General features: G+C 52.4%; 1 protein-coding gene across 15 annotated transcripts in view; it reads left to right on the forward strand.

The window, feature by feature from the left end:
* The window catches only part of ZNF618 (zinc finger protein 618), a 165,201-nt gene that overhangs the window by 138,312 nt on the left and 12,201 nt on the right, over window positions 1-14,688 (forward strand). For 4 of the 15 annotated variants that reach the window (XM_032478255.1, XM_032478244.1, XM_032478246.1 and 1 more), the window contains 4 exons: window positions 2,544-2,783; window positions 6,460-6,543; window positions 8,650-8,694; window positions 9,729-9,806. In XM_032478255.1, the coding sequence (XP_032334146.1) occupies window positions 2,544-2,783; window positions 6,460-6,543; window positions 8,650-8,694; window positions 9,729-9,806 (447 nt within the window). The remainder of the gene's footprint in view (window positions 1-2,543; window positions 2,784-6,459; window positions 6,544-8,649; window positions 8,695-9,728; window positions 9,807-14,688) is intronic. The other 11 variants (XM_032478245.1, XM_032478242.1, XM_032478247.1 and 8 more) reach the window with 7 other exon arrangements.

Here is a 14,688-nt window from a genome sequence, read left to right on the forward strand (position 1 = left end):
TGACCACGTGGGGATCAGGGAGGGCTACTCGAGGAAGTGATGGTACATAGGACCAGCAGTAGTGATCCACGCAGAGGGACTAGGTTGAGCAAAGGCCATGAAGCTTGAAAGAGAGAGGGTGTTGTGGACCGAGAGGACAGGAGGTGGGCAGGTCCCAGGCCAGAGCAAGCAGGTGATGCCCTAAGGTTTATTGTATTATGTGCTTCTGGGGTGTCCCTGAGCCCCCTGCCACAGGGAAGGAGAGGCTCTTGCACACGGAATGCCAGGGTTTTGACAGCATCGTAGCCTATAAAAAGATCTGATCTGGAGGGCCTCCTAGAAACCACTCTGCCTGGTCGAGACTGAGGCCTAACAGGGGAAGCAACATGCTCAGTTTATTGCTCAGAACTACTCTGTCCCTTGTGCCCAGGTCCCCCGGGGTGTGTGTTAGGACCTAGGGGGACCACGTGGCCTTGTGCAAAAGCCTCCTTGAGAAGGTGGTGGGCTTGAGCCCCTGCCCCATCTTGGCACTAACTGTGTGGCCTTTAACTTATTAACCGTTCTGGGCCTTGGTTTCCTTATCCCTAAAAAAAACAAAACAACAACAACAAAAAAAAAAACAAAAAAACAAAAAAAAGGAGTAATAACTGCTTACATTTGAAGAGTAGTTTGCCATTCAAGGTGCTTCTGTGACTCTCGTGGAGTCTCTCAGAATCCCTGTGAGGGTGGTTGGGCAGAGATGGGTGTCCCACTTTTATCAGTGGAGGTTGAGGAGTGGGAGGACTAAGACCAAGAGGGGAAATAAAAAGTCCAAGACGACAGAGGCTGGAGATGACAGACCTGGGATTGAGAGGTGGGTCAGCCTCACTCCCCAGACTGCGCTTGAGGGAGACTGGGGAAATCAGAGGCTGGGTGCTGGACACCTACCTCAGAGTTTGATGTGTAGGTTTATTCTGTGGCTAAAAAAATCATTGGAAATTGTGAGATGAGCCACACTCCTGGTTGGACTCGGGGCCTTCGAGATCCTTACCTCTGGAAGGGAGGGAGGAAGAGAAGGGGAACATACATAAGCACCCTTCCCTGCCCACAGCTCTCCAGATCCTGACTGAGAAAGTGAGAATCCGGCGTGGGGAGGGGGAGTAGTGAGGGACACCTGTGTTCTCCTCTCACTGAGCCTTGAGGGTTCCTCCTAGGACTCAGGTGGGGCAGGTGAGGGCTTGCTTAAGGGACCATGACCAGAGTACTGTCATCCCTAGGTCCTGGCATCTGGCCACTACTGTGGTAGAAAGGTGCTGAGCTCCCCAAAGGGACAAGGGAGCAGTCTGAGTCCTCTGAGCTCACCTCAGTGCTTTCGGTCCTATGTGACCTTGGACAAGACCCTGCCTCCTGCTTCTCTGGGCCTCGGTGTCCCCAGCTGCCAGGAATGGGTAGAGATGGAGGCTCAGGGAGCGCCTGCTGATATTTGGCTGTGAGAGTGGTGGGCGCAGCATCTGATGCCCAGGATGGACACTGCCCTGGGAGCAGGGGCATAAGGAGGCCTGTCTTCTGCCCACAGAGGCAGGCAGCAGAGCAGGGTCCTTGTCAGGCTCTGGCCAGGCTCTGTGGCAAGGTGGTGCCCTCGGGATGTGTTCCCAGTGCCTGTGGGTTCTGGGAGCCCCCGCTCAGCACCCAAGGGGTCCCTTCTCTTGCTGCCTAGTTCGCTCTCACCTTCAAGGGCAAGAGTTGCAGTTGAGTGAAACTACTGCCCCCTGCCCCTTTGGTTTGAACATGGGACCGTAGCCATGTTCAGGGACTTGCCACCACTGGTAGTTATGTCTCCAGGCAGCATGAAGGAGGCAGACTGCTGCCACCCTAGACCACCCGATGGTCGGCCCCCGCTTCTCAGGGACTCTAGCTTCTGCAGAGAGTTCAGGTGAGGGAGGCAATAGGTCTGGGAAATGGTGACACAAGCTGCCCCAGACATCACCAGGGAGCTACTACACTTTTTTCCATTAAATCGTCGGGTGTTGGGTTGAGCACTGTCCCCTGAGAGCATCAATTCCCAGGCAGTGCCCAGGGAGCACCACGAGCCACTTCCCCTCAAACCTTGTGATGGCATTTCTCGCTCCCTTGCCAAACAGCCCTACAGGTCTCTGCCTCTCTGCTGTCTGTCGTTCCTTCTGAGCCGGCCTGCCTTGGAAGGAAAAGAGGCTTGGAAGCCAACGTTCTCAGAAATGAACTTGGGCCTGGGCTGAGTAATGCAGGTGCTCCGAGCATGGGTCCAGGCCAAGTTCTTAGACACTCAGAGCCTAGGCTGGTCAAGAGTTAGGGATGAACCACCAGTGGGCTGGTCAGCGGCTCCAGGCGATGCTGAGTGTGAGCTGGTGACCAGGCTTCCCTCGAGGAGAAGCTGGGGAGGGTTCTAGACTCCCAGATTTTCTCAGGCTCTGGGCGGGAGCCAGAGCCCTTGCTCTCTGTGGACCAGGAAGTTCTGACCCTCGAGAATGGGGGGTCTGTGGCCACGAGAGGCCATGTCCTGGGCCAGCTCCAAGGGCCCTCGGGGACTGAGAGCGTGACCCTCTCAGGTACCGCCCCCGGGTGGGAGCCACCGGATGATCCAGACACGGGCTCTGAGTGTTCGCATCCAGAGGTCTCCCCGTCTCCACGCTTCGTGGCAGCGAAGACCCAGACGAACCAGTCGGGGAAAAAGGCTCCGGCCTCCGTGGTCCGATGTGCCACCCTCTTACACCGCACCCCTCCAGCCACCCAAACCCAGACGTTCCGCACTCCAAATTCGGGATCTCCAGCAAGCAAGGCAACCGCAGGTACCAATGGCCTATGTTACCCTCACACTTCTTCCGCTCCCCGCCCTTCTTTCCACCTGCCACAGCTGTGCCCGGGGTCATTGTTCCCTTGCAAGAGTGAGAGTGGAGGTCCCATAGTTCTCTGGGGCAAACCTGGGTCCCGGCTCTGCCTCTGGCTGGCTGTGTGACCATGGCAAGCCACCTAAGCTCTCTGAGTCTAGGTTTTCTTACATAACTCAGAGGGTTGTACAAGATGGTTTGCAGACTAATTTTTTTTAAGCAGAATATTTTTTTCCCAGGTCATGGCCTAAAGGGCTTTAAATTCTTTTAAATTAATTGCCAACGTTTGAACATTAGATTTTTATATAAAACGTTTGATTTCTAGCTGACATTGAAAAGTCAGATCTGGCAGTCCTGGGCCCACTTTCCTGCAGGGCAGCAGTTGCCTTGGGGCTGAGCCACAGCTGCCTCCTCCAGTAGAGCATGTGCTCTCCAGTTTTCCACAGTCCCCACCACTCCCTCCTGCCTCCCCAACACCGTGGCCACGTGGCAGGTGCCATTTCTCATTGTGACCACACTGTTGTCTGTCTCGCATCCAGCCCAGTCCATCCATTTATGTCACCTGCCTGGACCCTCTTGGCATGAGTTTGCCTTGCCCATCTTTCAGAAAACCCAATCTAAAAACTCATTCCTACAAAGAGCTGCTCTCTGTGAAGAAGAGTGGTTGTCTGGGAGCTCTGTTCTCTTGGCCTCTGTCTACCTAGTACTATTCGTGAAACCTCTCCATGAGCCATAGCCCAGCGGGAAACCAATGGATGGATGCTGGCTCCAGTGGTGCTGGAGTCTGTGCAGAAAGGGGCTCAGACTCCAGAAGGGTGAAAAGGCAGTGAAAGGTTCACAGAAGCCATTTTCTTATCAGTATCAAGGAAAACTGCTGAGACACACTGTGTGCTGAGTACCAGCTAATCAGGAATCCTGATTCATACCTGGATGGAAAGAGCTTTGAGCATCCCGCCAACATGTGTGGGACGTAGGGTAAAGTGATGATGTGGTCCTTCTGGGACTGCAAGCCTTTCAGATGCCTTCAAGAGGCCCAGAGCCACTCATTAAACGTACAAGCGATCAAACTGAGAACTCAAATGAACGAGGAGGCTGAACCAATGACAGGCCAAGGGATTAGTTGTGTTTGCCTGTACTCTGGTTCAGGAGGCTAATCAGGAGCAAGGATGTAATTCTTGAAATGTTTGAAGATACGTTTGTTGTTGCTCTCCCAAAAGGAGAGTAGGTAGGTGATTACCCTTGAAGGTCATGGCTTTCAGGTTCTGTGTAGAGAAGAGTCTGGCCCTTGATTTTTGACAACAGTAGTCGTAAATCAGAAACGGGCTGGTCGTCACGAGCTCATGGGTGGTAGATACTGGCTCGACTACATAATGGGATCACGGCTTTCAGATCTTGCTTTTACTCTTGACCTTGTGGCTGGGAGTTTGGGCGTCTGCAGTTTCCGCACAGAGCTGCCTACAGGGCTGTGTGCTCTGTGGCAGCTCTTGGAACCCAGTGTCACCGAATAAGCATCGAGCAGGCTTTGGGGCTTGCCTCTGGCTACCTTTATGTGACCCCGAAGACGTGCGGTGGGTGTCACACCTGGGTTACCAGCTGTGCGGGACAGAGGGCACCAGGTGGTGAGCCGGAGCCTGCACGTTAGAGCTGGCAGTCGTCCCTGCCCCCGCCACGCTTGCACAGGCAGCTCCTCCTGTGTGGATGGATGTGCCTGTGCGGGGATGTCACCTGCGGTACCGCTCACTGGCTTTCAGCCAGAGGTGCCAGTGGCAGGGACAGCTGATCAAAATCTGCATTATCCGCTGAGCCATAGGAGGCCAGTTGTGAGCTTGTAACCTCAGTTGTGCTAAATTCTACCAGTAGGTTGGGTCAGGCTGCCTGAAAATCGTCCATAGTTGGGTAACCATCCCCCTGCAGGCACGAGGATAAAAATGGAGAACAGAATCACTTCCCTGCCATGACATTTTTAAAAAGGAAGCGTCTGCCCCAGGGATGAAATCTTATTCTGCCATCTTGGGCATTTAGGAGAGCAGCCAGCCCCAGGAACTGGACAGCCTCTTTCCTCTGGCTTCTCATCTGTGAAATGGGAACAAAAACGTGGACCTCATAGGGCTGATAGATCATTAAGGGAGACCAGGGATGTAAAGTGTCTGGACCGGCGCCTGTTCCATAGTGGGTGCTCAGTAAGTAAGAGTGCCCCCCTTTCCCTAGACAAAGAATTGAGGGACTTTCTTGGCCAACTCACAGATGGCATCTTGAAGTGGACAGCAGTGTAGCTCTCAGCCCAGGCATTTTACAGACACATTTAAAGAAAGGGTCTTCCTTGTGATGTTATGGACTGCCTCTGCGAAAAGGAGGCTGCGTCAGGGGGTGTTGTCGGGGTCAGGGGACAGGGCAGTTGACCAGGACCTATAGGAGCCACCTCTGGCTTCCCTTCCCATCACCCAGTGATTGTTGGGGACCCGGCCCCCACAATCTGAGCACTTGTCCTCCTGGCCTAGGGTGAACTGGCTGACAGTGGCATTTCCCAAAGTGGGTTCCCACGATCACCATTTTTGAGGGCTATTAAGGACTCTGATTTTTTTCTTTTTTTTTTATGGACTCTGATATTTTTTAAATGGGCTTCAGCAGCCACATACATTTGGGAAGGTTGGGTTAAATAATTATAAGTGAATCTCTCTCTAGCCGAACTTTTCAGAGGCTTTCATATCCTCATGCAAGTTGTTTCTCAAGAAAGGCTGGGTCGGCTCCTCGCCCCAAATTGGCTTGGTCCCTGAAGGCTTTATCTCCTGGAGCATCCAGCATCCCTGTTGTGCCAAGAGCAGCTTGGAAAAGCCCAGTTACTCAGATTTTCTGTCTCAGTACCTTCCGCATGTTGGAACAGGGCCTGAATTAGTGTTTTCCACCTGGTTGGACCCTATCTCTGCACTCTGGCGTTTACAGAGAGTCCTGGGAGAGGGTGAGACACCCAGAAAGGTGCCACCTGCAAGCAGACACCCCAGTAGTCACTTCGGAGCCAGTGTCTTCCCCTGGATGAACCCTGACCAGACCTCACCAGGAGGCCTGTCGTAACTTCCCTCGCCCAGGGCCCCTCAGCTGGTGGAGCTGGAATCAGTCGTCTGGCCCTCCTGCTCTGTCAGAACCACCACCAGAAAACAGACTGTCATCCTCCCTGCTCCTCGGGGAGGCCTGTGGCCGCAGAGCGAGTAGTGAGTGGCAGATCCAGATTACTTGGTGTCACAAATATGGCTCCCCGGGGGCCAGAGGTGGGAGGCCCTGGCCGTTTGCAATCTGCTCCATCAGCTGGTTGTCATGCGTGCTCCCAGGTCACACGTGCATCCCCCCATGCCTGGGCCTCCACCCACTCTCGGCACGGTCGGGGGGGGGGTCTCTTGGGGTCCTGACAAGGTATCGGGCAATTCAGGTGAGCCTGAGGAGCTGGAGGTGCCTGTTTGGGGTTCTGGAGCCCCTCACTGGGCTGCTTCCCCAGCATAAGGCCCCGGGCACGCACTCACCCAGCCCAGGCACGGGTATCTCCCACGGACCCGGCCTCTGAGCCCCCTCTGGCATCTCGCTCCCTTTGGGCCTGGTGCTGACCAGTCACCTCGGTTTTTTCTTACTCTCTCCTGTCCCCACCCAGCAGAAAGCGCTTTCAGTCGGAGGGTGGAAGGCAAAGCACAAAACCACTTTGAAGAAACGAATAGTAGTTCCCAAAACTCCAGCGGTGAGTGCACCCCCAGCAGTTCCTGTGCTGCAGCCCCTGTCCGCCCTGGGGTCTGCGTGGTGCATGATGGGCAGGGGGTGGTGTTGGGAGGAGGCCCGGAGCAAAGAATCAGAAGGTGGCCAGGGCAAGGCAGAAGTGGGAGGGGCCTTTTCTTCCAGGGACATCCCTCTGACCTTCAGCAGCGTCTTGGGGACCATGGCTTCTCTTTATCTCTTCTCCATGGAGAAAGGAACTCCCCCTCTCCGTAGCCTGCGATATATTGAATCTCATGGCCCTCGTTCAGCCATTGCTACGTTCGCAGAGTGAACGTCACAGCCATTTTCTTTCCAGGAGAGGCAAAGGGGGTACAGTAGAGAGTGCTGTGGCCTAAGAGCCCGAGGCTCTGAGATCTGGCCCTGCTTTGGACCTGGGAGCATCCAAAGGTTCCCTTCCATCCCCTACCAGCCCAAGTAGGTTTGCCAAGGTTCCCGGTGGTGTTTTGGCGCCCCCTGGTGACTGTCTCCTGCAGGACCCTGGAAGAGCCATAGAGCACTTTAGGACAGAGCAGCCCAAGGCTGCTATCCCTGGCCAGACCTGGGGCCAGCCTGGTGGGGCTGTGGGTGGTCACAAGCAGCCTGTGTCCGAGCAGAGCAGCCTCTGTGCAAGCTGGTCTGCACAGTGCCAGCCAGGGCAGCATGGGGAAAGGGTGCTGATCCTTCAGTTACATTGAAGTAAGACACCACTAGCTTTCTTGCTTAGCTGAAGTTTAATTCACTAGATTAGGTGCTGGCCGGTGCTCAGCACCATGCCAGGCACTGCCATCTGGGTGTAGACAGATGATGGGCACGGCTTGACCACCACTCTTTTCAGGGGCTTTACAAAATATCCAGGAGCTCAGACTTGCACATGGAAGCTTCTGTGCAATAACCTGACTTTGGCCAAGGCGCAACCCCAACTCCACCATCTACAAGCTGGTGACTTAGTGTTGCCCCGCAATTTCTCCTCCGCTCCGGAGTAGGAATAGTACATGTGTTCCGGGGAAGGGCGGGGCATTCAGCCAGTGCCCCGCACAGATTGCACACTCACATGGTAGGGTGTTTTTGGGGTGGTTGTTTTTTTAAGTAAACCAAGTGATTGGATGAGTTAGGGACTGAGATGTGCTGTGGGAGCCCTAAAGATGTGGACCCCATCCTTTAGACCACAGACGGCATGTCGACTTTTCCAAGCTGCTTCATCCTTCTGAAAACTGTAACCCGCTCAGCCCTTCCAAAAGGTGGCCCTTAAAGATAAAAGAGATGGCGTGACCGGCCCAAGGCCACCCAGGAATAAGTAGCATGGCCGGGATTGGAACCACGGTCTCCTGGGAGCCTCTGCTCTCAGCCAGCCAGGCTGCACCCCCTGCCTCTCCTTCCACCAGAGCCAGTGCTCGGAATTGGGAATGACGATGTGAAGTGCTGCTCCCGCCGGCAGCCAGCATTTATTGAGCGCTTACTGTGTGCCTGGCACGTGTTCAGAGCTGTATGTGTCTTACCTGTTTTCATCCTTACCACAGCCCGGTGGGGGTTAGTGTTATTGTTATCCCCACCTTTTGGATGAGGAAACTGAGGCTCAGGAGAGGTCGATCGCTGTCCCAGGTTCCCAGCTTATAAGTGGTGGAGCCAGGATTCCCGGTGTAGTCCATCTGGCCCCGATCCGCTGCCACCTGCCTGTGAGGCTCAGCTGACAACTCAGGAAGCGTCGGGGAACTGCCAGCCAACAGAAACCCTCAAAGCTCAGCCCTCCCTTGGCTGCCCTGATGTTTGGTGCCAAATACTCCCACCATGGTGCCAGGACCTCAAAGCGGCTCCCAACTCCTGGTCCTGAAGCGGGCAGCCACGTGCGGGTGTTTTCTCATCAGTGGTCTGTGGACTCACTTATTAAAGTTGAGGGTGTCCTGGGGGGATGGCCCTGGCTGATCTTGCCTCGCCTGTGCCCCAGGCCTACCGTAGAACGTGAGCCTGGCACCCAGACGCTCGCCCTCCTCTGAGAGCCCATCTGGCTCACTGCTTACTAAGGACAGAAATAATGACCATCATCTCTGAGCACCAGAACCAGAAGAGACTTAGCTAAACTGTTTCTCTTTTGCAGAAACTGCAAGTCCCCTGATTTCCAATCCTTTCCCTCTCCTACAGAGTAAGTGATGGTCCCATCGGGGGGCTGGAGAGGGCGAGGCAGGGCAGGGAGTGAACTCAGCCTGCCACACGCTCGGGACCTCCCCGGAGCATCAGACCTGGGCCACCCTCCCAGGCAGCCTGGGCAGCTGGTGGAGGCAGGAGGAGGCCCAACCCCAGGCGGGTGGAGTTTGGACAGGGGACAGGCAGAGCCGTGACCATGGGCACCCTGCCTCTGCCACCCCCAGCCCTGCAGGAGCACAGCCTCCCCTTCCTGCTCACAGGGCAACCTCAGGGCACCTTTTCCGAGCCCCATCTCCACCTACTTCCTACTCTCTTTTCTTACCCATCTTTGCACCCTTCTCTCTCTTCTTCCTTCCTCGTCCCTGTGGCGGGCACTGCCGTGAGTGCTGGTCACACAGACATGAAAAGATCTAGGTCCTTTGCACACATGCTCCTGTTTCTACGTGTGCCCTCATTCTTCCTGCCGTCCCATCCTCTCCCCTTCCCTCTCCTTGTCTTACCCTCTCTTCCTCTGGCTTTGCTGTGTTTCTCCTCTTCTTTCCCTTTCTCTTGCCCCTTCTCCCCTTCTCTTTGCTGCCTTCCATGTCCCTTCTGTTGTTTTTGGTTCATTCATTCATTCATTCATTCATCTGTTCATTCGGCAAGCAGTGCTGTCTGTGTGCATCCCCTGGCAGAGAGATGGGCTGTGGAATAAAGATGTGGTCTCTGCCTTGAGAGAGGTCTTGGTCCATTAGTGTTGTCCTCCCCTCACCATCCCCAGTGCCCAGAACAGTGCCTGGCACACAGTAAGCACTCCATAAATGCTGCTTGATTGCACTCGATGGTCTTTATCTGCGCATCTTCCCTCTCCATCACCCCTTCCTCCCCGTTTCTCCCTCACTAGTTAGTGGGGGAAGCAGACAGACCCAGAGCCCCATGGGCACAGCCCCAGTATGTGTTTGGATTCCCAGTTCCAAAGCTGCCTGCAGCCCAGCAGAAAGGCGTCTGGGTTCGTTCTGCCCCTGACACAGCAGCTCTTGTTTCTCCGCACAGAACCCTACACGTGCGGCGCCTGTGGGATCCAGTTCCAGTTCTACAACAACCTGCTGGAGCACATGCAGTCCCACGCAGGTAAGGGCCCCCAGCTGGGGTGGGCCAGGGGCTGCAGCCCTCCCTTCCCCCTTCGTCAGAGCCAGCCTGAGCCCGCTCTCCCAGGAAATGGTCACAGGATACGGGAGCCCCATCAGTCAGTTGTAACGCAGGGTGGTCTGTGCCCTGAGGGGGAGAGGGGTGGCAGCAGGGTCCGTGGTCGCACATCCAGAGATGCGGATGGAGCTGAAGAAGGCTTCCAGAAGGTTGTAACTTTTGCGCTGAGCCTCCAGGCCAAGTAGGAGCTGACCAGGAGACTGTGGTTTGATTTAAAGGTGAGCAGAGGCAGGGATGGCACTGGAGAGGGGGCAGCCTGGGGCAGCCAGGGGTCAGTACTCACTGGAACACTCTGTCCCACAGAGCGGCTGTCCTCAAACGTCAGCCTGCTTCAGAGGAGGGCTGGTGAAAGCACAGAGTTCTGGGCATCCCCCTAAATTTCAGATTCATGAATCTAGGGTGGGGCCCGGGATTTACATTTCTGCAAGTTGGATTTCTGACAAATCTTCAGGCCCCCGCGGCTCGTCCGGGGGCCGTACTTTGAGAACCACTGCTGCGAGCAACAGCTAGCGGTGTGCCGTCTAGGCTGGTATTTTTTATCAGCTGCCTTGCCATCTGTCCAGCATACAGTATCAGATCCCCCTCTGGACCACCCAGCCTTGGATTTTAGGCTTTTATCATAGTAGCACCGACTTCTGGCCTAATTTCTGTTTTAGTCAGGGAGACAATTTGCTGTAACAGATAAGTCCCAAACTCTCAGGGGTTTGGCATAGCCCCTTGTTTTCTCAGTCACATCACAGCCAGGTGCGAGCGGCCTGGTTGGGTGGCCTTTTGCACGGCGATGCAGGGGTCCGGGCTCCTTCCTTCGTGTGTCTCCATCCTCTCCTGGCTCACAGCACCCTCCCTCTCTGACTGGCGGGCAGGGGGAGAGGCACACTTCCTTCTTTACCACTTTAGACCACAAGTGGCACCTTTATGCTCAAATTCCAGGGGTGGGAAGCCTGCCCGGAGCACTGCCCAGGGACAGCCCGACACTCTGCCAAGGGGAACAGAAAGTAGGGGAGGGAGCTAGCGGTCCCTGCCACCCCTCCTTCAGGGAATCCCCTGGAGGCACTGGAGATGATGTGGGGAAAGTGCCTGACACACCTGGTGGTTCTGACCAGGAAAGAGACTTCGAGGTGGAGACTGAGTGCTTAGCTGCTGTTGTTTCTGTTGTCACTATTATTATTATCGTTATTAGTTATTGTTTGTATTTTGCTTTATAAATCTTTCACACAATCTTCCAGGTCTGGCCGGACTGGCACAGCGTTTTAGAGCTGGGCTCTCAGGCTACGTGCTGTTCTGTTACTGTGACCCTCCTCATTCATTGGTTTATTCAGCTTGTATCTATTGGGTGTCTGCTCTGCACTAGACGCCAATTCACGTGATTTGGGGAGGGGGGTAGATTTTTTTTCTAATATACTCATTAAAAGCAGGACAGAGCTGGATTGGCCACCATGACACGTGAGTTCCAGTCCTGCCCTAACCAACATCCTCCTCATGGTGGGACTCAGGCAGGAAGCTTTGTCCCCCCTCTCTGAGGGGCTCTGTCTGTAAAGCAAGGGCACACAGACCTGCGATCTCCAGCTGCCCCCTTCCACCAGAGTTCCGTCTTCTTGTGTCTCATGCCTCCGGTTTGCTTAGCCATCAGCTGTCCTGCACCAGGGAGGGCCTTGAACACAGCTCACAGCGTTTAGACTTGACCCCGTGTGGAACCAGTGGCTGAAGTTGGAAGGCTGCTGGGACGCTGCGTGAGCACACCGCCTGGACCCTGCTCATTCCTCCTCTGAAACCCTCTGCCCTTCTGTGGGCTTCTGGAAGCTGAGCTCTAATGAGGGGAGAGTCTGGGTGCCAGTGTTTCTCCGTCCCTCCTGCAATTAGGCGGAGGCCATTAACATGCAAATCAAGGATGCGCCTTTGGGGGCCCCACCTCCCCCAAGCATCCCGACTTGTTTTCCGAGAAGAGCTTTGGGCTGCTTTGTTCTGGTCCAGTGCTGGCAGAGAATGCCTTGCCGGCAATCCAGTGCAAAGCCAGGCGGAATCCCAGCCAGGCTGAGTCGGGATTAAAAGGATTGACTCCATAGAGAGAAATTAAGCGTCATGATCTGCGCAGTTCACAGCGCTGCTGATAAGGGGGATCAGCCTCGAATAACACCAATCTCATTAAGAGGCTGCTGAACGGCACGGGGTAATTCCCGCTAATAAACTTCCTTTCTGTGCTGCAGGAAAACCTGCCTGGCCCCTGGTGACAGTGGAGGAGCAGGTTTTGGCAGCAGTAATACTAAGGATAGCTAACGTTTAGTGAGCGGTTACTGTGTGTCGGGGCTGGTTACTGCGTCAGGTCTCCTGACAAGCTCGCTGACGTTACACAGACGGGGAAACTCAGGCTCAGAGAACCGAATTGCTGGCCCAAAGTTGCATGGCTTGTAAAAAGTACCTAATATCGTTTGAGTTCTTATTGCATGCCAGGAGGTTTTCTGAGAGTTTCACACGTACTAGCTCATTTGATCCTCAGAACATTGCTTTGAGTTAAGTGCCCATTTTAGCCCCACTTTATAGATAAGGGAACTGAGGTTAAAGTGGCTGATGCATTCACAGCATCCGACCAGGATTCTGACTCTCCCGTGATCTCCCAAGGCTATGCTCTCAAACCTCACCCTCGTCAGCAAGGTAGATGGGGTGGAGGATCGGGGGAGGTGGTTCCCCCTCAAAGGTCAGTCCTTCTAGCCTCTTTTCAAGTGCAGTCAGAGGACCGCAGCCAAGAGAGCGGCTCGGGGACTTTCCCAGGTGGCAAACAAGTTGGCAACTCAGCACGGCAGGATTTTGGAATGGCCACACTGGAGTTTTAATCCCTTTGAGCCACTTCACCTCTCTGGATGTCAGTCTTCTCGGCTGTCAGATGGGCTTATCTCTGCTCCTCACAGGCTGGGTGAGGGTCCAGAGATGATGTATGTGAAGTATTGAGGGCTGTGGCATGTTCTAAAGTAGGTCCGGATAATGCAGGCACCCTTTTTTCCATCCCCTGCTAGAAACTTTTTCTTTCCCTTTTTTTCTCCACTGATCCCTTCCTGGGAGACAGCCTTTATTCCAGCTGTGCATCCAGCCTTTTACAGGGGTGTGTGTGTGGGTGTGTGTGTGTGTGTGTGTGTGTGTGTGTGTATCTGGGGTACCTAGGAATGGCTACACTAAGTTAACTTTATTTCCAGCTCAAGCTATAAATCAAGCCTTTCACAGAGCATTTACTGAGTACCTCACCTATTCAGCAGCACTGTGTGAGATAAGGAGGAAAAAAATTTTTAATCGACCGTATTAGACATGGTTATGTAATTTAAGGTTGAGTAATCTCGATTCCAAGTCCTGCAGAAAGGCAGAGAGTGAGGGACTCAGCCTGCAGCTTGCCCAGCCCCAGGATTTTGGGAGGAGGAGGGGGACACTGAGGCCGAGAGGTTGAAGTGACGGACTCAAGGTCACACATCCAGGGCTTCCAAATCTCTATACTCTATAGTGGAGAAGGTCAGCGAGAATGGCTGCTGGTTTCCATTTCTAAATCTGTGCTTTTGTTTTTAACTGGGAGATGTATTCAGTAAAGGAAATTGGGGGAAATGCAGAGAAGTTAGAAAATGAAGAATCAGCCATAATCTCACTACTCAGAGCTAACCACTGTTATTCTTTTAATGGTTTCTTTTCAGTCTAGTGTAAAATCAGATTTATTGAGATGTAACTTACGTAGATAAAATTCACCAATTTTAAGAGTACAGTTTGATAGATATTGATAAATGTACAGTCATTTAACCACTATCACAAGCACAATGTTACCCTCAACCCAGAAAGTTCCCTTTGCAGCAAGTCGCTTTCCCAAACCCCTACCCTGGCAATCATTGTCTGCTTTCTTTTGTTAGAGTTTTGCCTTTACTGGAATTCTGTATGAATGGAATTATATGGTATTGAGTCTTTTGTGTCTGTTTTGTTTCACTTAGCATACTTCTGAGACTCATCCATGTTGTTCTGTGCTGTCAGTAATTCTTTTTATTTCTGACTGGTATTCCATTGTTTGGATATACCACAATTTGTTTAGCCATTCACCATAGTTTTCTTGTAATTTTTTTCTCTAGTTTTGGATCAGGGTAATGCCAGCCTTATAAAATGAATTGGGAAATACTCTTTCCTCTTCATTTCCTAGAAGAATTTGTTTAGAATTTAACCTTCCTTAAATATTTGGTCAGATTTGCCAGTGGATCCACATGAGAATTTTCTTTGTGAGCCATTATGTAAACTGTGAACTGAATTTTCTTAATAGTTATAGAATGTAATAGATTTAATTAAGGTTACCCTTTTCATTTGGAGTGAACTTTGGTACTTTGTTTTTTTTAGGGTATTTTTTTTTCTTTCGCCTCGTTTAAGTGGTTGAATTTATTTGCATGAAGTTGTTCATAATCACTTTAATCCCTTTAACATGTGTAGCATCTGTAGTAATGTCCTCTTTTATTCCTGCTACTAAGTTCTGTCCTCTTTTCCTTTTTTAAATCTTTCTCATTATAGTTTTATTTTTAGTTTCATTGATTTCTCTCTGTGTGTTTACCTATTTTTCTGCTTCATTTATTTCTGCTTTTATCTGTAATTAGTTCCTTCCTTCTGCTTACATTAGACTCAACTTATTCTTTAAACTTGTTCATTAGATATCTTAGGGTAGAAGCTTTATACACTGATTTTAAACCTTTCTTCTTTTCTAATATTATTATTTAACGTTATAAATAGCATTTATTGAGATATATCCCACAAATTTTGAGATGTTATGTTTTAATGTTTGATTCACAGCATTTCTGATCTC

This window comes from Camelus ferus, chromosome 4 (genome assembly GCF_009834535.1).
Source record: "Camelus ferus isolate YT-003-E chromosome 4, BCGSAC_Cfer_1.0, whole genome shotgun sequence".
Classification (NCBI taxonomy): domain Eukaryota; kingdom Metazoa; phylum Chordata; class Mammalia; order Artiodactyla; family Camelidae; genus Camelus; species Camelus ferus.